The sequence below is a fragment of the Coregonus lavaretus genome (assembly GCF_964263955.1).
Source record: "Coregonus lavaretus genome assembly, chromosome: 19".
Lineage (NCBI taxonomy): Eukaryota > Metazoa > Chordata > Actinopteri > Salmoniformes > Salmonidae > Coregonus > Coregonus lavaretus.
Window position 1 is genome coordinate 13,904,190 of NC_140006.1, and position 22,853 is coordinate 13,927,042.

Here is a 22,853-nt window from a genome sequence, read left to right on the forward strand (position 1 = left end):
GTGAGACGCCTAAGACAGCGCTACAGGGAGACAGGATGGACAGCTGATCATCCTCGCAGTGGCAGACCACATGTAACAACACCTGCACAGGATCGGTACATCCGAACATCACACCTGCGGGACAGGTACAGGATGGCAACAACAACTGCCCGAGTTACACCAGGAACGCACAATCTCTCCATCAGTGCTCAGACTGTCCGCAATAGGCTGAAAGAGGCTGGACTGAGGGCTTGTAGGCCTATTGTAAGGCAGGTCCTCACCAGACATCACTGGCAACAACGTCGCCTATGGGCACAAACCCACCGTCGCTGGTCCAGACAGGTCAGATGGTCAGATTCACGATTATCGTCGGAGGAATGAGCATGACATGACCCGTTCTGTGCGTGATTTCCTGCAAGACAGGAATGTCAGTGTTCTGCCATGGCCAGCGAAGTGCCCGGATCTCAATCCTATTGAGCACATCTGGGACTTGTTGGATCGGAGGGTGAGGGCTAGGGCCATTCCCCCCAGAAATGTCTGGGAACTTGCAGGTGCCTTGGTGGAAGAGTGGGGTAACATCTCACAGCAAGAACTGGCAAATCTGGTGCAGTCCATGAGGAGGAGATGCACTGCAGTACCTAATGCAGCTGGTGGCCACACCAGATACTGACTGTTACTTTTGACCCCCCCTCTTTGTCCAGGGACACATTATTCCATTTCTTTTAGTCAAAATCTGTGGAACTTGTTCAGTATATGTCTCAGTTGTTGAATCTTGTTATGTTCATACAAATATTTACACATGTTACGTTTGCTGAAAATAAACGCAGTTGACAGTGAGAGGACGTTTCTTTTTTTTGCTGAGTTTAGGTAGGGCCTAGAGTTTTTCCTGGTGAGGAAAAACTCCAGATCCTATTATAGGATCATGACTGAGTGCAGGGATGTTTACCATGTAGTCAGTGTAAAGGTGAGTGTAATGGGATAGTGGCCCGATTTCATATAACCGCAAGACCTGAGTCTACATTTACTTTCAGAATAGCTACTGTAATATGACCCGCTCCAACCAAGTTCTCTTCTCTGTGGGGTTATTGAGCATTTCCTGCTCTACAGCAAATAAAAATATCCCAAATCTATACCTGATATAAAGGGATTATGCAGCGACATGAAATCTGTTCGGAACCCACAGTATAAAAAGTGCATGGATGAGGCTTTTATAAAGGGCCTTGCATTGGAGATCACAGGGGAGGGGGGGACAGTATACCGTAGCTACCGGCCAATAAGGGAATACAAGACGTTGTTATTATTATTACATGAGCCTATGGGGCAAGTCCTATCATTGCAACTATATTCACAGTGCAACAGCATGCTTTTAAACAAGGACTATATAAAGGGCTCTATTCAATCTGTATTGCAGAAATTCTACATTACAGCGATTGAAATTTAAAGGCAATGTTCCCGCGTTAGCGGAGACTGTATTCACGGTAAACGCTGCATATGTCGGCTCAATCGGAAATTACCAATACATTTTCTAGCGCGCAATCTGAAACGCTTCAGCGATACAGATTGAATAGAGCCCTAGGTCTACATTAGATCTCTATCAGTCTCTACATAATCAGACAGTGCGTGCCTCTTGTGTGTGTTCATTTGACACTAATTATTTTCCATCTTGCACAATCATTTCCCAATCACCTTTTTTTTTACTTGATTCTTTCTCCAATGTCACTGTTTTTGTTTCTCTAAATTGCATAATGAGTTGACTAGTATTCATCTCATCCTGCTATTCTAATGACTTCACCTCTCTCTCTCACTAGCTCTCCCTCAGGTACAGCCTCATTTCTAACCATGTCGGCCCCTCCCCCTCCCTCTCTCTCCATCTCTACACTTCTCACCATCCCCCGTCCTGTTTTTTCCCTCCATAACTCATCTCCTTTATTATTTCCCCTCCCCTTTTCACCCCCCCACCCGCCCCTCTCTCAGTCCGTCTGGTGTGTCACATTGCACTGAGGTCATGGCAGGAGCGTGATTTCTGTCGGAGGATCTTGCTGCCCTTGTGTCTGCTCATCTCTCTGTACTGACCCCTGTCCCGGTCTCCTCGGCCGTAGTAGCGCGGCACCAGGCCAGCCAGGAAGCGCTTGGCCTTGCTGGTCAGGCTCTCCCTGCGCCCTGCCCCAGGGTCCCCCTCCGTCCAGCCCGGCCCGACGCAGTCGCCCCTGGCAGCCCTCACCGCTCCCTCCAGCAGTTCAGTGGTACCGTGGTCCAGGGAAGCAGACAGCTCCAGATACTGGCAGTCATACATCATGGCACTGGAGTGGGCCTCTGGAACAGGGAGCGATAGAGAGGGGTGGGGATGTAGAGAATAGAAATGCCATGTTTAGTGGAAAGGAAAAAATCTGATCAGATCAGCAGGGCTTATCATAATATCTACTACATATAACAACTGATTGAATGGAGTCTTAACCTGATAAGAGTGAAATGAAAATAACATTGAATTGAATGGAGCTGAGCTGAGGCAGGGATGAGCCACAATGAGATCAGCGCAACATGAGATCATAGTGTAGTGGTGGCAGTGGCTGGCTCTGGCTGTGGCTCTGGGTGACGTGGAGATGTGAGGGTTGGCCACTGTTCTCTATGACTAAGCAGGGCCTCTGTGTCCCTCACAGCACTCCAACAGCAGATTCAGAGAGCAGGGATGAGACAAGATAAGGTGAGACAGAGGGGAGGGAGAAAGGTGCAGGGACAAAGAGGGAGAGAGGAGGGGAGGGGAGGGGAGGAGAGGGAGAGGAGGGAAGGAGGGGAGGAGAGAGAGAAAGAGATTGAGTGCAGGGACAAAGAAGAAGAGAGGGAGAGAATGCAGAGTAAACAGCACATCGTAGCTGTCTGATGAAAACCTTGTAACTCAATTTGACTTTAGGACCAAGAACATGTATTTAAACAATTGTTTCATAATTGTTTGCTAATGGGAAAATATGGTCATTTTATTACATTTCCTGAAAAGTTAATGTTTTGGAGATGAGGTTTTCATCAGACAGCGACAACATGCAAAGAGCCGCTCAAGCAGATATCAATCAACAGCATTGTGTTATTAAAGATGGGAAAGCTTCACCCTCACAGCAAATGAATGAATAACATACTGTATACTGTGAGAGAAGGAGAGGGGAGAGAGAAATAAATGTCACCGTAATTCCATAAATACATTTTATGACCTAAACCAATCTCAACCACAAGCACCAAGCACAATATGAATGATGAGTTGTCCACCAGCCAGGCAAGTTCACTTCCTTACTCAGGCTCAAATATCGGTCAGGGAGTCAGGGCTCAGAATACCATAGATAGATGGATACCAAAGGCCTGTCAGAATGCAGAGGTAAGACAGATGTAGCATTTCTATATCGATGACCACATCATTACTGCAGTTCTCTCAGAGGGGGAATATGCTGAGCACGGGGGTAAGGAGCAGTATCCTAAGAATAACCCTCCTCTCTCCTTTACTCTCTCTCTCTATTCATCTCGCTGACTGCATGCTGAACCCATGACTGAGCATGAGCTCATGCACAACACACACACACACACACACACAGACACACCTTTCCACTCTCTTCTGGTGGGCTGGACAACCTATACTAAACAAAAAAGATTTCACCCAAAACAATAGGACTCACACACACACACTCACACAACCGTCCCCACTCAATCACTTTTATTCACATTCTCCTACACCAGTCCCTGTAGCATGGACATCCCAGGCATTTCTACTCTCTCCTCTCTGTTCAATCCCCTTATCACAGCTTTCCACACATGGCACAAGCAGTGTCACCCACACCACACTGAGAGAGTCGGGAGAGGTGTGAGAGTGTGGTTGCCGGCTGGTATCTTTAAGTGTGAGTGTGTGATTGCGTGCTGGTAGAGGTACACGTGAAAAGCACACACACACACACACACACACACACACACACACACACACACACACACACACACACACACACACACACACACACACACACACACACACACACACACACACACACACACACACACACACACACACACACACACACACACACACACACACATTAAGATAGTGACGCCAGCCCTCTGCGCTAGAGAGATCATCCAAATAAAGTGGGGGAAGTCTCCAAAAACAACACAGAACAGGAGGCGAGGCATACAGCTGAAGTAACCCAGCGGGGGATGAGATAGGAGGGAGAGCTACGTGTCCATAAACACGTATACAAGTAGGTCGAGGTCACTGCTTTAATTGTGAACAGGTATGATTCAATAATAATACAAGGAAAACAACAACTAGGGGTTGTGGCCTATTTTCTGTTGCTTACTGTAGGCTATGTGACTATGGGTTTTGCATGGTAATTACGGATGAGGATACAGAGACATAAACATAGACAAAAACATTTCCACAAGAATAGATTCATGTGGTTCCAGAATCAACTTTGTGCATCATGTCAGAATGGAACAACGGTCCACAGAAACTGAACGTAGCCAACCTATTTCCCCGGCCCTAGAGAATGTGTGCTTTTCAATCCACTGGAAGCCATGTCGCAGTAAATCACTGAGCCAAACTGGTGCTTATGGGTTCATCCGGTAACAATAACATGGGTCCATTTTTTCTCCGATAAGGAGATTGCAATGGAAAACATTTCACTTCCCATATTGCTCCTCACAGCAGCCAGGAATTGATTTTTGGTGATCACAGATAAACGGTCTCTGGCTCTCAGATGGAAATACAGTTATAGGCGACAAATTGCATAATAGAGGCACAGATTAGGCGGGCCATGATGACAGAGAGAAGCAGGAAAACGGTAGAAAGCAGAGACCAACATTCATAGGAAAGGGAGGGAGCCATGCTGTGCTGAATGTTTAGAGGCACTGCCGGTGTTAAAATGACAATGGTTAGGAAAGGGTGGGGGTTCATAGGAAAAGGAGTTATGTATTGCATCTGTAAGTATGTATTTCATCCATTTTCATGCAATACTGTATTATCTTGCTGCTGGTGACTCTCAGATCCACCTCTACGCAGACAAAAACATTTTGTATACATCTGGCCCTTCATTGGACACTGTGTTAACAAACCTCCAAACGAGCTTCAATGCCATACAACACTCCTTCCGTGGCCAACTGCTCTTAAACGCTAGTAAAACTAAATGCATGCTCTTCAATCGAACACTGCTTGCACCCGCCTGCCCGACTAGAATCACTACTCTCGGCGGCTCTGACTTAGAATATGTGGACAACTACAAATACCTAGGTGTCTGGTTAGACTGTAAACTCTCCTTCTAGACTCACATTAAGCATCTCCAATCCAAAGTTAAATCTAGAATCAGCTTCCTATTTCGCAACAAAGCCTCCTTCACTCATGCTGCTAAACATGCCCTCGTAAAACTGACTATCCTACCGATCCTTGACTTCGGCGATGTCATTTACAAAATAGCTTCCAACACTCTACTCAGCAAATTGGATGTAGTCTATCACAGTGCCATCCGTTTTGTCACCAAAGCCCCATATACTACCCACCATTGTGACTTGTACGCTCTTGTTGGCTTGCCCTCACTACATATTTGTCGCCAAACCCACTGGCTCCAGGTCATCTATAAATCCCTTCTAGGCAAATCCCCACCTTATCTTAGCTCATTAGTCACCACAGCAACACCCACCCGTAGTATGCGTTCCAGCAGGTATATCTCACTGGTCATCCCCAAAGCCAACACCTCCTTTGGTCGCCATTCCTTACAGTTCTCTGCTGCAAATGACTGGAACGAACTGCAAAAATCTCTGAAGCTGGAGACACTTATCTCCCTCACTAACTTTAAGCATCAGTTGTCAGAGCAGCGTACCGATCACTGCACCTGTACACAGCCCATCTGTAATTAGCCCACCCAACTACCTCATCTCCATATTGTTATTTACATTGTTATTTATTTTGCTCATTTGCACCCCAGTATCTCTATTTGCACATCATCTTCTGCACATCTATCACTCCAGTGTTAAATTATAATTGTAATTATTTTGCACTATGGCCTATTTATTGCCTTACCTCCATAACTTACTACATTTGCACTCACTGAATATAGATTTTCTATTGTGTTATTGACTGTACGTTTTGTTTATTCCATGTGTAACTCTGTGTTGTTGTTGTTTTTTCCGCACTGCTATGCTTTATCTTGGCCAGGTCGCAGTTGTAAATGAGAACTTGTTCTCAACTGGCTTCCCTGGTTAAATAAAGGTTAAATAAATAAAAAGCTCTATGCACTGTACTGTAGGTGATCACCTGAGAATGGTGGCACAAGGTGGAAAGGAGAGACCAGTAGATTGATTGATAGGAGGTACATTATAAACCGCTCTGGGCGCTCAAGTGATAATGGAGTGGGTGTGTGTGTCCCTACCCTCTGTGCTGATCTCCCGAGAGCGGACAAGGTCACTCTTGTTGCCCACGAGGATGATGGGAGTGTGGGGCAGTGACTCCCTGAGGATGAGGCGGAGCTGGGCGGTACGGTGGAAACTTCTCCTGTCTGTCACAGAGAACACCAGCACAACCACCTCACACTGCAGCGTGGACAGGTCCTACAACACCAAAACACACACAGAGAGTCATTAATGACAATGATACACACTTTGTCGCTGTCGGATGAAAACCTCTTATCTCCAAAACAGAAACTTTTCAGGAATATTTTACCATTAACGAACACACATTTTCAAAACTTCCAAAGCTACTTTGAATACATTTTCTTGGTCTTAGAGCCATGAAATGTTCAGAGTACATTGAGGAGAGTTACTGCTTTCAATACATAAACAAAAAGAGCTAAGAGGTTTTCATCAGACAGCGACGACTTGTTCTTAATAACCTACTTTTAATTTGTATATTTCTTTGTGTGCATTTTTGTATTTACGTACTCTGCTGAGTGGACTGACAGGGGCTTTGTCCCAAATCCAACAACACATTGTGCCCTTGTGAACATCACTCTTCTGTTTGTGACTTCTGACCCTTTTAGCAGTGGCCTCTTCCCACTGAAGCACTGTTTCACTGGGCTTCAATTAATGTCTCCCTCCCTCTAGTCGTGGCCTGTATATTAAGCTTTGGCTCTGGAGGACAGGCCTCTCAGATTCACTCACTCAGACACACAGGAGAAGAGCTGCCTTCCTCCTCCTCTCCTGTGTCTGACTGTGTCTGTTTCTGTCTGTGTGCCCTACATCCACAAAACCATTCTAATATAGCACTCTGAAGGTGAATTTCAGCCCTCTGGAGAGAGTCTCCGCCTGAAGAATTCACAGCTCCCACAAGCCAAAGAGGATTGCAGCTCCACAGCAGGAAATTCATGGTCTCCGGAACCCACTCCATCTCCCTCTGGAGGAGAGGGGAGCTAGCGGCATGGAAGTGAGCCTGGCCACCTGTCACCTTCTGGGCTGGGCGCGGGGGACGAGGAGGGGGAGGAGAGGGGAGCAGAGGGGGGAGTGGGACTACCGGGCTTTGTGGAGGGAGAGACAGACACTAATCTTTGTAAGCAGCGGAGAGAAACACGGCCACGTTGGAGATCGATTGGCGGCGTCATGACGGAGAGCTCTCCGGGGTAACTGTGAAGGGCTTTTCATCAGAGGGATGCTTGCTAACTCAACACTGTGTTTGTCCTCCTTTAGTCAGTCAGCTCCTCTCTGTTCTGTTTCACTGCTGCCGCTCTGGCCATCTGTCAGGGTATACAGCCTTCCCCTCACACACACAAACACACGTGCGAGTATACATACACACACACACACACAGCTCACACGTGTACTACCCTCTCACATGCACACACCCATAAACATTAGGCGAGCTTGTGAGAGTCAGTTAACTTGTCACTTAGCGTATGTCACCATATATTCACCATACATTTTTAAACTCCAGAGTAAAAGCCGTAAACAGCAACACAACTGCAACCTGACATTTATACCAGGAATGTCATTCAGTATGACGCGTAAATGCAATACAGAAAGACTGAATCTACGTGATATTTACTAGAGCAAATATTTTGTGAAGTTAAAAGTATTATTTCAAAAGGAAGCTGAGGCTGATATCCAGAACATTCCAGACATACAGTTCACTTGTGTGTTTAGCCACTCTGATAAAGATTCCTACAGAAAATACAATGTAATCCCTTTATAATAATGTCTCCAAGACAGTGTCATTGTCTGTCTTCTCCTTCTGTGTCCTGTGTTAAACTATGAACTCACTAGTACTATTACATCTATTTGCCCTAAAGCCACTTCTTTACAAAAACAAGATGAGTTATCAGAGCTCAAAGTAAAGCAGCTTACAGCCTGAACATGGAAATCAGTTCAGAAATCCCACCTCATAACATCTAAAACACACACATGGAACACAAACAGGGACTGGGATTAAAGAGAAACTGTCCCTAAAAACCAACTTCTCCATTTGAAAATGGTCTATGTGGCATCTATATGAGTCAGAAACATTTATTATAGTGTAAAATGTACTACAAAATGTATATAGGATAAGATTTTGGTCATAAAGTCAGTCTCGAGACAAAACTAGCCAGTTATAGCATATTGTGTTGTAGGACAGCTGCGCTGACTCAAGACCGGGCATTCAACTGGCAGTTGATACCGTTTCCACGGTAACACATCTTCACAAATCAATGTATTGGTCCCGTACACAGTTTAGCAGGTGTTATAGTGGTGCAGTGAAATGCTTATGTTACTAGCTGCTAACAATGCAGTCAAATATCAAACAATTAAAATGTAAAGAAAAATACAAAGCTAAAAAAGGCAAGAAATCAAGAATGGCAGGACGAATCCAATTAACAAATCCAAATAGCACTATCAAAATGCAATCTATACATATGTACACCAGGGAAATTTACACAAGATAAACTAAGAATGATATGTACAGCAGTAGTTATATTAGAGTGAGCTATGTCAAGAATCCAGTATATAAATAAATATGCGGTGTGTATAAACAGTGTAACAAAAATACAATGTCCAGTAGTATAAATATTTGAATAAGCTATGGTCGGGGATGCAGTACTTAAATACACAGTGTGAAACGGGAAGTGACCAGTGCTTCAATGTCTCTATAACATGGGACAGCAGCGTTGGCTGTGAGTGTGTGTGTGTGTGTGTATGTGTGTGTATGTGCGTGTGTTCGTGAGTATGAGGTGTGTGTGTGTGTGATAGCTTGTGTGTGTGTTTTGTGTGAGTGAGTGTGCATTACCTGGCAGATGGCTAGAGATGTCTGTTCAACAGTCTGATGGCCTGGTAATAGAAGCTGTCTCTTAGTCTCTCACTGTTGGCTTTGATGCATATGTACTGTCTCCGTCTGTCTGACGGTAGCCGAGTGAACAGTCCATGGCTTGGGTTAACGGAGGTCCTTGATGATCTTCTTGGCCTTTCTTTGACACCGGGTGCTGTAGATGTCCTGCAGAGAAGGCAGCGTGGCCCTAGTGAGGTGTTGGGCTGTCTGCACCACCCTCTGGAGAGCCATGCGGTTGAGCGTGGAGCAGTTGCCATACCAGGCGGTGATGCAGCCCGACAGAATGCTCTCAATGGTGCATCTGCAGACGTTTGTGAGGGTCTTATGGGCCATGCCGATTTTCTTTAGTCGCCTGATGTTGTAGAGGCGCTGTTGCACCTTCTTCACCACAATGTCGGTGTGGCAAGACCAATTTCAGGTCCTCAGTGATGTGCACGCCAAGGAACTTGAAGCTTTTGACCCTATCCACTGCGGCCCCGTCGATGAGGATGGGGGCGTGCTCCCTCTTTGGTCGCCTCTTCTGTCTCATGGTGTGATGAAACTAAGTTGCAAGCTACCTTAATAAGGTGTTGTAGAATGAGTGTCTTATGAAACACAGTCCAGACTGGCTCTTGCTATCTTGCCATAACAGATTTGACAGAGAAATATCAGCTAGACTAGCTGCTGTCAGCTTGGCTAAACACAAGGTCAGCGCAGGCTTTAGCCTACACATAGAACTGAATTAGGGCGGCAGGTAGCCTAGGGGTTAAGAGTGTTGGGCCAGTAACCAAAGGTTCGAATCCCCGAGCCGACTACCTCAAAATACTGCCGATATGCCCTTGAGCAAGGCACTTAATCCTAATTGCTCCTGTACCTGGGGCGGCAGGTAGCTTAGTGGTTAAGAGCGTTGTGCCAGTAACCGAAAGGTCTCTGGTTCTAATCCCCGAGCCTACTTGGTGAAAAATCTGTCGATGTGCCCTTGAGCAAGGCACTTATCCCTAATTGCTCCTGTAAGTCGCTCTGGATAAGAGCGTCTGCTAAATGACTAAAATGTCAAATGTAGCTGACCATCTTGAGATGGCGAGTCAGTAAGGAGGGGAGAAGTCCTCAACTTCAAAACGTTGTTCTCTCCATATCAAAGATAGCTTACCTCGCTGTACTCACTACTGTCCTTGTTTGTTGTGATTGAAAGACACACTCAAGAAACACCCACATCAAACCACACCCCCAAGACAACTCATTTGGCTTCAGCAGAGAAACTGGATATAATGACTAGATGCTTTTCAAGCTCCCGCCTATTCCTCTCTTTGGATTGGTGGATACATCTCGTTATTTGAATATCTTTTGAATATTCGATGAGGGGGGTTGACGTCAACCGCCTGTATTCAATGGAGAGTGAGATGCTATGCTAGCCTCATGAATATGGAGACAGTTTTGAATTTCAACAGGGACAACTCTGATATAAAGTGTTTCTTCTCAAGGTTGCCGGGATGTCACGTGCATCACACTTATGTCAGTACACTTGTAACAACCTAAGCATTACGAAACTTCTATTAGATCAAATAAGCCTCATGTATCAAAATAGCAATTCATTTTTATCTTGACTAAATTCGAATACAAAAACTCCTCACTTGCTTAATAATTAATGATCTGCTTAACGTGATTTTGGGCGGAGTAAACCCTCTCCTCTTCCTCTCTGGCTTCAGTCATGGCCGCTAGCATTTCTTAATGACCAAGCTTCGAAAGAAGGCCGAATTAGGAAGTTCAGTCGTTCTTTAAAGAAGATTTAAAAAATCAGTCCAGGGTCCAGATCGTCCAGCACCACAAGATAATAAAGTGACAGAATAAAATAGGTAAAGAGAAAGATGAATGGAGCAGGAGAGAGAGAGGAGAGGAGATAGAGAGATATAGGCCCAGACCTTCCTCTGGTTGAGGAGTCAAAATCGGATAATTGGATGTAGCTCTTTAGTGTAGCTGAGTGCTGGGTTGGTATCTTGGGGCTGCATTGAGGCGCCACACCCCTCTGGACAAGCATTAGAGGTCAGCTCCGGCTGTACACACATGCAGCATAGACACACAACAATAGATACTGACCGCTCTGTACAGACATACATAAGACTGCTCTACATACACAAATATACAAGTCTACAAACTGACCTCGCTACACTGCAGAACTCCCACCTCCCTTCACACATACACAACGATATAGACTGACTTCTCTACACAAACAAAAACAATGCAGAATGACCAGTCTACACAAATGCACGACAACAGCCTGTCACAACAACCAGGCTACACACATACAGAACAACAGAATGACCTGTCTACATAAATACGCAACAGTGCAGCCTAACAAATACACACATCACTGTAAAGACAAATATCTCTTCACAAATACCTGTACACACCACTGCACACTGACCTCTCTATACAGACACAAAACACATCCCTAAATCCTTACTAGAAAATATGATTTTACACACCACAAGACTTGACCCTCCACAGATAAACACAACATCACACACTCTAAAAACCACACACCACAGAATCACACACATCCTTGTCTCCGTACAAAATGGCTAACACACTATATATACAAAAGTATGTGGACACCCCTTCAAATGAGTGGATTCGGCTATTCAGCCACACCTGTTGCTGACAGGTGTATAAAATCGAGCACACAGCCATGCAATCTCCATAGACAAACATTGGCAGTAGAATGGCCTTACTGAAGAGCTCAATGACTTTCAACGTGGCACCGTCATAGGATGCCACCTTTCCAACAAGTTAGTTCGTCAAATTTCTGCCCTGCTAGAGCTGCCCCGGTCAACTGTAAGTGCTGTTATTGTGAAGTGGAAACGTCTAGGAGCAACAACAGCTCAGCCGCGAAGTGGTAGGCCACACAAGCTCACAGAACGGGACCGCCGAGTGCTGAACCGTGTAAGAATGTTCTGTCCTCGGTTGCAACACTCACTACAGAGTTCCAAACTGCCTCTGGAAGCAACTTCAGCACAAGAACTGTTTGTCAGGAGCTTCATGAAATCAGTTTCCATGGCCGAGCAGCTGCACACAAGCCTAAGATCACCATGTGCAATGGCAAGCGTCGGCTGGAGTGGTGTAAAGCTCACCGCCATTGGACTCTGGAGCAGTGGAAACGCGTTCTCTTGAGTGATGAATCACACTTCACCATCTGGCAGTCCGACGGACGAATCTGGGTTTGGCAGATACCAGGAGAACGCTACCTGCCCCAATGCATAGTGCCAACTGTAAGGTTTGGTGGAGGAGGAATAATGGCCTGGGGCTGTTTGTAATGGTTCGGGCTAGGCCCCTTAGTTCCAGTGAAGTGAAATCTTAACGCTACAGCATACAATGACATTCTAGACGATTCTGTTCTTCAAACTTTGTGGCAACAGTTTGGGGAAGGCCCATTCCTGTTTCAGCATGACTATGCCCTAGTGCACAAAGCAAGGTCCATACAGAAATGGTTTGTTGAGATCGGTTTGGAAGAAGTTGACTGGCCTGCACAGAGCCCTGACCTCAACCCATCGAACACCTTTGGGATGAATTGGAACGCCGACTGCGAGCCAGGCCTAATCACCCAACATCAGTGCCCGACCTCATTAATGCTCTTGGGGCTGAATGGAAGCAAGTCCCCGCAGCAATGTTCCAACATCTAGTGGAAAATCTTTCCAGAAGAGTGGAGGCTGTTATAGCATATGGGGGACCAACCCCATATTCATACCCATAATTTTGGAATGAGATGTTCGACAAGCAGGTGTTCACATACTTTTGGTCATGTAGTGTATGTACTGGCCTACTTCAACTGACCACAGAGTCCATCCAAGGTTTTCTAGCATAAATATTACACTTAACAGTTATCAAATGATTATGGACACCTCCAGCAGACATACAGTGTATTTTGAGAGGCTTACTGGTGTAGTAATGAATGGCTCCACACTGAGATCCATTCACTCACAGCTGGCTCAGACCTTCAGCATGGAGAAAGCCTGGTGGTGAATACAGATGAATAGCCTGTCATTAGAGAGAGGAAGTACTAGAGAGCCAACCCACAGCCATCAAAACACCTTGGCCCCTCCCATTCACCGTGAAAGATGGTGGCTGATTGGCTGTGTGAATGATGTACACAGAGAACGACCAATGGTACATTAAATGTAACATGTACAGAGGAAATCCTTGGCCTGTCAGGTCACGGCCAAGCATGCACTGGCTATTTTAGGAAGCTGGATGACTTATTTAAGCAATTCTTCTCCCTGACGTCAAGAGCACTCCAAGTCCCATGGCTAGCTGAAGACATGCTCGGAGAGCCGCTGTGTGTGTAGACGCTCTGAGCGCTGTGTGTGTGTACTCTGTGAAATCTTCTGTGATGATATAGCTGGATGACTGTGAGAGCTGCCAACAGTGTGTGACTCGGTTGCTTTGACATTGAGGAAAGTGCAACTTGAGTAACAGCAGGTGTGAATCAAGGAACCACAATAAATCACCATATACAGTAGTTATTTATTTTTTTTGTATCCGATAAAATACCCAACTATGATTAGCTGGGTTATGATGAAATACTGTACACGAAGCTAGAATAAAACCAATGTTTTCCCCGGGGAGCCAGAAGCTTTGCAGCCCAATGCTTCTACATGATTTGATCCATGTGGGGGATTTGTTCAGTCCACTGGTCACCATGGTAACCTGGGGAGGGTGGGGCACTCATGGAATAGGGGACTAGCTCAGGACTCTGGAGCTAGTCAAAGTCCTCAGAGGAGGAGCTCTGCTGCTCCTGTCAGTGTCAAGGGTCATTTCATTTGATGGGAAGCTTGTCGTGGCATAAGCCTAAGCAGTGAAAGGAGGGTGTGTGTGACAGCGCGTGTGTGTGTGCGTGCATATGTGTCTATGCGTGTGTGTGTGTGTGTGTGTGTTGGGGGGAGAGGGAGCTGGTCTGCTGCTGGGCTGGAGCAGCTCCAAATCCCGCTGGCCTGCTTATGTTGCCATGGCTTAATACCAGCGCTTGCATTAACACGCAGAGAATAACAAATGTAATTGACTTTCAGAGAGACTTAACTTCAACAAAAAAGGGTCAGTTCTGAGTATGAAAGGGAGCACACAAAAGAGAGTGAGAGGGAGATGGATTTTGAGATGACGACACAGCTGTAGGAAAGAGGTCAACTCGGGAAGAGATGTAGCGAGGAGAAAGAGAGAGAGAGAGGTACTGGAGAAAGGGAGACCAGACAGATATAAAGAAGTGAAAGATATTGCGAAATGCCTTTAAATGGAGTTCCCCTGAGCTAGGTTTAAATAATTCAGACTTAGTAAATCAAGGTGGACTCCTGAGGGCTATCCTACAATGCAAGCTAGATCTTCTGAGGGTTTTTGTAAAGCTAGCCAGCTTCAGTTAGTTTCACATTCCAGCTCAGGCTTCATCCGTATTCATAGATATTGCTCGTCGCTTTTTTCCCATCGATACAATAATTTATTAAGTCACACTAAAGTTTTACTCTGCGTGAAGTTTCAAATGCATTCTGTCATTACTAAATGTGTAATGTGATAGGTATTTCAACAATACTATTAAAAAATAACAAATAACATTTGATTAATAAAATATTGAATCACTTGTCTTCCTCAAATGAAGGGGATGTTGACGCAATCTTTGTGAGCGGGAGGGAATCTGATTTCATTGGTCCTCAACTCACGGCTCAGACACTTCATTCAGGATAAATGGAGTTAGCCCTGAGAAATGTACCTGGCTAAAAGGTGGTACCTGTTATCCCGAGTTGAACTCAGAGTTGACTAAAGTTACTTCGCTAACTCCTCAAACCAGGTACGTAGTATAGGGCTCTGGACATCTGGTATAGAGACAGACTAGGAACTCGATTCAATCCACATCGCAGAAGTTCAGTGCTATAGCGCAATTAAAATGTAAAGGCAATGTTCCCGCGTTCGCAGAGACTGCATTCATGGTAAACGCTGCATATGACGACTCAATCGGAAATTACCTTTCAATTCCAATCGCGCTATAGCGCTGAACTTCCAAGATACGGATTGAATCGAGCCCTAGGTCCCGTCGCTGTATACACAGCACTGCACTGACCGTACCATCATCACAGAAGGCTTTTACATGGTTCATATTATACTATTACTGTGTGCACTTTGTCATAATGAAATCCTCAGTGACAGACACACCACATAACACAGATGAGCCTTAGAGCAGCTGTGCTCCACTACCCTCATTATAATTCACTGAATACGACAAAACATCTAATTCAAAGCACATTCAAAATCACTTTCAAATTGTGCCTTAAGTGAGATGACTGTACGCATTCAGGCTATTTGTAATAGGTAATGAATAGAAGAATCGGCATGATCGCCCTACAAATATCTGCAGCAAATCACATGAATGAAAGCAAAAGTGAACATTTTAAATAAAAAAGGGCTAAGAAAAAAAACGGTCTGCCACTGCCTCAGGGTGGCTACATACACTCAGGGTTGCAAAATTCTGGGAACTTTCAAAACATTCTCTGGTTTCCCGGAATCCCGGTAGGAGGATTTCCAGAATAAGGAGGGAATAAGTAGGATGTCCAGTGTCCTCCAACCAGGATTTCTGCAAGCCCAAGGATTTTATTTAAAGTTCCCAGAATTCTGCAACCCTACGCACGCACGCACCCACACGCACACTCTTCCTGACATTTGAAAGAACTCAAAAAACTACTTTTAGAGAGAGGTGGTATAACACATACACATTAATAGAATGTCAGTGTAGAGAGTGCCATAAATAGCTCACCTGTTTCCAGTTGTCATAAATGATGACTGAACTCTCCTCATCGTCAACTGACACTGTGCGGTTGTAGCCTTCTCCTGGAAACAAACGTGCTTGTCACAAACACATACAGTACATCAACATAGTGACACTCAAACACATAGGAACACAAGCTCAAAAAACGCATTGAAGTGGGTATACAGTACTGGGAGTCATTCAGCCCATTTGGACTGGTCCAGTTAACCTGGGCCCATACCTGGTATTACACAATGACAGCCTGAGGAGTTGTCACAGATCTGGGACACGGTTATTGTAGATTACAGTAGGGTGCCCCAGATAAAACATTGAGGTTACAGAAAGAGCTAAATACAAGAAAACACCTTGACTCTCCATGCGGCCTAGGATCTAAATCCTGTGTGGATTGCCTCTTCATGACATGTCTCTGGCAGCACCTCCTACAGAGCAGTGTGCCCATCACTTTGCTGGAGCATTGATTGATTGAGTATTTGTCCCAAGACTGGTGTTATTATTACCCTGACCTTCAAGACAGCATAATGACACACAGTGCTGACGAATGGTGATTTGTCTTGTCATCTCTCAGCCTTGAGAGTGCACTCAGAAAATGGGAAAAGTAACTTTCAACATCACGACTCAGAATGCTGTTGATCTTTTGTGGCAGCTGACATCAGGCAATTGACATAAAGTAGATACCATGTGCACACTGCACACACACACTCCAACGCACAAGCACGCACAAGCACGCACGACACATACATACACACACACACACAGAATAACTTTACCACAGGCTGTTTCAGAGTCCACAGACAGTGAGCTGTCTGACATTCCAGCCAGGGCCAGAGACAGCGCTGATTTTCCAACCCCATTCTGCCCAAGTAGTACGATCCTTATAGCACTCCCATGATACCCCTCCGACGCTTGACTAAATGATTCATCCTGGCAAAGGGTGTCACTGATTGGTAGCGTGGCCGGTTCGTCAATCCCTGGTATCCAATCATGGTCCTCTGATACAGCCTCCTCCCGCCTCAGCTGGTGCTTGATTGGTAGAGGTGTGCTTCCTCTTCTCAGAGGGGGAGCGGTGGTGAGAAACATACTGTACTGAGAGAGACAAGAATGGTAGTGAGTAAAAGACAGGAAAGGTAGTGAGTACACACCCCAATGGACATGGCCCTTATGAGAATGAAGCTGAGAGCATGTTAATACAGGAGAGGAAGTGTTACATGTGACAAAAATAGTTGATACAGTAGGCCTACTACTATGGAGACACGTTTGGGAAACTCTGCTGTACAGCATAGTACAGTGACTGATGGGACTCTGGGCTGCATTAGCAGAAAATAGGTCAAAACATTAATGTCCATGACCCCTCCTCCCTCCCATCCCTTCATGTCACACACACGTACAGTAAGCACGCACAGTATAGAGACTTCACTGCTCTCTGATTTCAACAACACTAAGGGCTGCTTAGGATAACACAGCCAACAGTCTGCCTTAAACAAAAGCATTACTGGGAGCGTTCAGTGTGTGGACAGCACCAGGTCAGTCAGATGGCCGCCATCAATATTAATACAGCAATTAGTCTAGGTGGAGCACTCACCCTGTGAGCCAGCAACCAGCCAACAGAGAGCCAGGAGCAGGTGTGCCTGTGGTTGAGCTAGAAGCTCCACTCCACTCAGTGACACACAGGGATAGAGTGTACTGCTGGACTCAGGCACAGAACCAATTAGACTAATTGAAAGGGTCTAATGAATTAATCATGGACAAGGAGACTCAGGGGAGGGATAAAGAAAGACACAGAGAAGATTCTGTGACAAGGGAGAGGGGAGCATGTCATCAGCTAATCTCACCCTGACTGACTGACAGGTGATAACTAGGGTAAACAGTAAAACATAGAGCACATGAGGCAATAACAAATATTACAGTACAGACGTGTAAAGGCAATGCTTTGTTGCTAAATTTCTGTTTGCTTCTGTTATTAATATTACCACTGTAGAACATCAATTAGCCTACTCTTGCCTCTAGGCTACTATGGTGTTGCCCCTATGGTGCAATAATTAGGCCCACTATTATTTCACCCACTGGTGTTCACATTTTAATTGCAGTGTTGGAATTCCACGTTTAGAGTAATTATACTGCAACAACATACTAATGATAACATTAATTAGGTTAATTTATTCTAAAAGAGAGAAACAAATACTCATTGATGTTGGCCTACATACTGTACATTTCACAACTGAGTGTCCGCACCTTTTGAAGATGACAGACGAGGGGGATAGTGTGAGTTGTGAACATCAACAAAGTGACAGTCTTTCCACTAAAGAGGATGTGTAGCCTACAGCGCACCGGTGTGTAATAATTCAATATAGCCTACCGAACTCAAAGAAAACGTTTGGTCACACATAAACAGCGAGGTGATGCTGAAAAAATGTCTGTCACCTTACCTGGTCTGTCATCGTGTTCAATTATTCCTCTATTTTTCACAAAGAAAGTGTTTAACTGCGACCATCACTATCTATGTCAAGTCATTTGCGATCGCAGCTCACTAGTGCTTCTCTAGACAGTCACAACGGGAAGTATAGATGCGGGTGAACAAAAGAAGCGCATCTAATATCAATTAACATTGCGAAACCATTTTTCGGCGCAATTAAGTCCTCCAGAAGTCCCTTGGTCTCGATGTGTAGATTTTAATTGAAGAAGAATGCAACGCATGTGTCTAGGTGGCCTGCCCTACACCTGCTCCTGGGAGTGTTATGACTAAGCGGCTTTTCTCGTGCACCGAAAAAAAACCTTTAGCACGCCCCCTCCTCATCCCCTCCTCTTGTCCCACGTCCAAGAATGCGCTCCAGTGTATACCTGAGTTTCACAGTGCATCTCTCTCTCTCTCTCTCTCTCTGAATTGTATACCTGAGTTTCACAGTGCATCTCTCTCTCTCTCTCTCTCTCTCTCTCTCTCTCTCTCTCTCCCCCTCTATCTCTCTCTCTCGCTCTCTCTCTCTCTCTCCTCTTTCTCTATTTTACTAGAATAAGTATGCATCAGGGCCGCGTCCTTGACTGAGAATATGTATTGTCTTGGCTGTCACTGCCTGCATTACCTGACCGCTCTCCCAAAAAATCTTCCACGCCTTTCGGAGTTGACATAGGCCTATACAAGTTCTAACAAATTGCTGACCTGACCATCTATTCAAAACGGTTGGCTTTAAATGGCGCATTTCATTTAATGGAACCGGGAGGCGTTCTGCCTCCGTTGATTGTTCGGGCCGCTGGAGGGAAGCAAAGTACAATTTTCTGGAGAATGTTTGTGATGGAAATTGAGTAGCATTTTCATGCTCCAAGCAACATCTAAATTTAGTGAATTGCTCTGATATGGTGACTGTGAACTCATATGAACCTATTGGTCCTCATCCATTGGATGTTAGAAGCTGCATCAATTTATGATCATATTATTTATGACTGTGTCATTCGGGGGCTTAGGCTATAAGGTTATATGACCTTATAACCTTATAGTGGTTTGTACTCCCATGACTCACCCTGTATCTGTGGTGATCCTGTATCCGGCTGGTTATTAGACCGGGGCGTCTATACACCTTAAGACTGTGTTAGCCCACTAATCTAAAGCCTGCAGGCATTTTCTCTGAGAGATAACACAGGTCTGCAGGTCTCAGGCAAGGTGAAGTTACTTATCACATGAACAACGTTTCACTGAACCACCTCCAACACACTCACTACACAAAAGGGATAATTAACAAGAGCCCCAGTCACTCCTTGTGGTTGATTGTTAGATACTCGCGTGGCTGATAAAGCAATTTCCTGTGTCTGTCTATCTCTCTGTCTGTCTGGGCCCCAGCCTCAGCAGCAGTGGTAGCGAGGCAACATGTACTGGTTAGAGGAAGACTGATGCGGACTGAATGAGGACGGAATGCGGACTGGGAGACGAGCTAGCACTCCTCAATGGGCCAGTGGAGATGAGCTTTAATCTGCAGACTTTAATTAAGTCTCATCAAAACATCAGAGCGAGAGCCGTGTGTGTGAGAGAATCACAGTGCAGACAAATCACTGAGATAACTGCACTCATTAACGGCAAGCTCAGCCTGACAAAATGCTGCCTGCTCCATATTAATGGGCTGCTAGGATTATCAATAGTGTACAGCATGTTTCCAGCCCGTGCCCGTTCCACCGGTGCCTGGTCCGGCACCGGTCAGCTGCTCCACTCCGGAGCCAGAGCAGTCCGCTCCACCGGTGCCTGATCCAGTGCCGGTCAGCTGTTCCACTCCGGAGCCAGAGCAGTCCGCTCCACCGGTGCCTGATCCAGCTCCGGTCAGCTGCTCCACTCCGGAGCCAGAGCAGTCCACTCCACCGGTGACTGATCCAGCTCCGGTCAGCTGCGCCACTCCGGAGCCAGAGCAGTCCGCTCCACTGGGGTCTAGTCCAGCTCCGGTCAGCGGCTCCACTCCGGAGCCAGAGCAGTCCGCTCCACCGGTGCCTGATCCAGTGCCGGTCAGCTGTTCCACTCCGGAGCCAGAGCAGTCCGCTCCACCGGTGCCTGATCCAGCTCCGGTCAGCTGCTCCACTCCAGAGCCAGAGCAGTCCACTCCACCGGTGACTGATCCAGCTCCGGTCAGCTGCGCCACTCCGGAGCCAGAGCAGTCCGCTCCACTGGGGTCCAGCCCAGCTCCGGTCAGCGGCTCCACTCCGGAGCCAGAGCAGTCCTCTCCACCGGTGCCTGATCCAGCTCCGGTCAGCGGCTCCACTCCGGAGCCAGAGCAGTCCGCTCCACCGGTGCCTAGTCCAGCTCCGGTCAGCGGCTCCAGTCCAGACCATGACGTCAGCCCCTCTCCAGGTTCGGGGTCTCCCACACCAGGGTCCAGACGTGGCCTGGCGTATCGTGGGAGGAAGGAGAGGGGAAGCAACGCGCCGAGGTCCAGACCAGACCAGGGGCGCAACTGGGAGGCGAAGAGTGAGAGGTCATCACGCCCCGAGCCGGATCCGCCTCCGAGGCGGAATGCCCACCCGGCCCCTACCCTGTTATGTTTATGTTGGGAGGGGGGGGGGGGGGGTACTGTCACGCCCTGACTCAGGGGACGCTTAAATGTTGAGTCAGGGTGTGTATATTCTTTGTTGTGCGTTTTCTATGTTTATTATCTAGAATGTGTATTTCTATGTTGGCCGGTGTGGTTCCCAATCAGAGGCAGCTGTCGCTCGTTGTCTCTGATTGGGGACAATACTTAGGCAGCCTATTGGCACTGTCTAGTGGTGGGATCTTGTTCCGGGTAAGGTTTGTTGTATGTACAACCTTAGGACTTCACGTTTCATTTGTTTTATCGTGTGTTTATTCAGTGTAAATAAACATGTACGTATATCACGCTGCGCCTTGGTCTGACCCGTCATTAGACGAACGTGACACCATGTGAGAGACGCAGACTTGGTCTGAACCTTTAAGTCTTTACTGACGACTCATCTCTTCAGTAGGTCCTATGATTGAGTGTAGTCTGACCCAGGGGTGCGAAGGTGAACATCAAGGCACTGGAGCGGCGAACCGCCCTTGCTGTCTCTGCCTGGCCGGCTCCCCTCTCTCTACTGGGATTCTCTGCCTCTGACCCTATTATGGAGCCTGAGTCACTGGCTTACTAGTGCTTTTCCATGCCCTCCGTAGGAGGGGTGTGTCACTTGAGTGGGTTGAGTAACTGATGTAATCTTCCTGTCTGGTTTTGCACCCCCTCGGGCTCATGCGGTGGAGGAGACTAGGGTTAGTCTGTTATATCTGGTGTAATTCTCCTGTCTTATCTGGTGTCCTGTGTGAATTTAAGTATGCTCCATCTAGTTCTCTCTCTCCCTCTCCTCCCGGAGGACCTGAGCCCTAGGACCATGCCTCAGGACTACCTGGCCTGATGACTCCTGGCTGTCCCCAGTCCACCTGGTCGTGCTGCTGCTCCAATTTCAACTGTTCTGCCTGCGGCTATGGAACCCTGACCTGTCCCGGACCTGCTGTTTCGACTCTCTCTCTCTCTCTCTACCGCACCTGCTGTCTCGACCTCTGAATGCTCGGCTATGAAAAGCCAGCTGACATTTACTCCTGAGGTACTGACCTGTTGCACCCTCTACAACCACTGTGAGTATTATTTGACTAACAAAATCAACATTTGACCCCTGGAGGTCAGGGCCCCTGGGCCCGGTCGGTATTCGTCCATGATAACCGGCTAGACTAATTTACTAATCTAAAAATTGTTAGCTGACATGGCTAATTGAGTGGCTGCTTATGCAGCCACTGCTGATAAGAAAAACTGCTGATACACAACCAAATTCTGAACTTGCACCTTGTGTATTCTACTATTCTAACTCTCAACAGTAAGTTAAGACCCCAACTGAGCTGATGTCGCTCATGCCTGGAGCTGTCCCTGTTTGGAAGTAAATGTTCCATGTCATTGCGCTGTTAGATTACACTGGGATTTGAACGTTCTCTCAGACTGAATTTCAGTGCAACTGAAACACGCACGCCAAGCACACGCACGCACGAACTCACTGATGCACACCTACACACACACACACAAAGTCAAAACAACTGATTAGCCTATCTAATCAGCCTTAAGCTAAAGTGATTCCAACCTTCCCAATGAATTTTAAATCAGACTTTTGCTGTCTCTCAATATGAATTGCCTAACGTCCAAATCCAATTACCTTGGAGAGTCTGTTTGTCAAACCAAGCCACTTTAAATCCATGGGATGCCCTTTGTGCTGTATTATTAGACCAGACCCAAGTGTGGAGATTGCTCCTCTTGTCCCTGTACATTTAATGAGTTATTTTGTCCAAAACAAGACACTTTCTATCAGCGCTCATAAGTCGAGGAACGTCTTTCATCAAGGTTACTA

The 22,853-nt window shown here is 46.3% G+C and overlaps 1 protein-coding gene across 1 annotated transcript; it reads right to left on the reverse strand.

The window, feature by feature from the left end:
* Nucleotides 1-1,966: 1,966 nt before the first annotated feature.
* On the reverse strand, nt 1,967-17,084 carry LOC311146970 (GTP-binding protein REM 2-like; the record flags this gene model as incomplete). The annotated part of the gene is made up of 4 exons (XM_084183581.1): nt 1,967-2,292; nt 6,372-6,549; nt 15,996-16,069; nt 16,775-17,084. 4 exons carry the CDS (start codon nt 17,082-17,084, stop codon nt 1,967-1,969), a joined length of 888 nt encoding a protein of 295 aa, XP_084039707.1.
* Nucleotides 17,085-22,853: the final 5,769 nt, after the last annotated feature.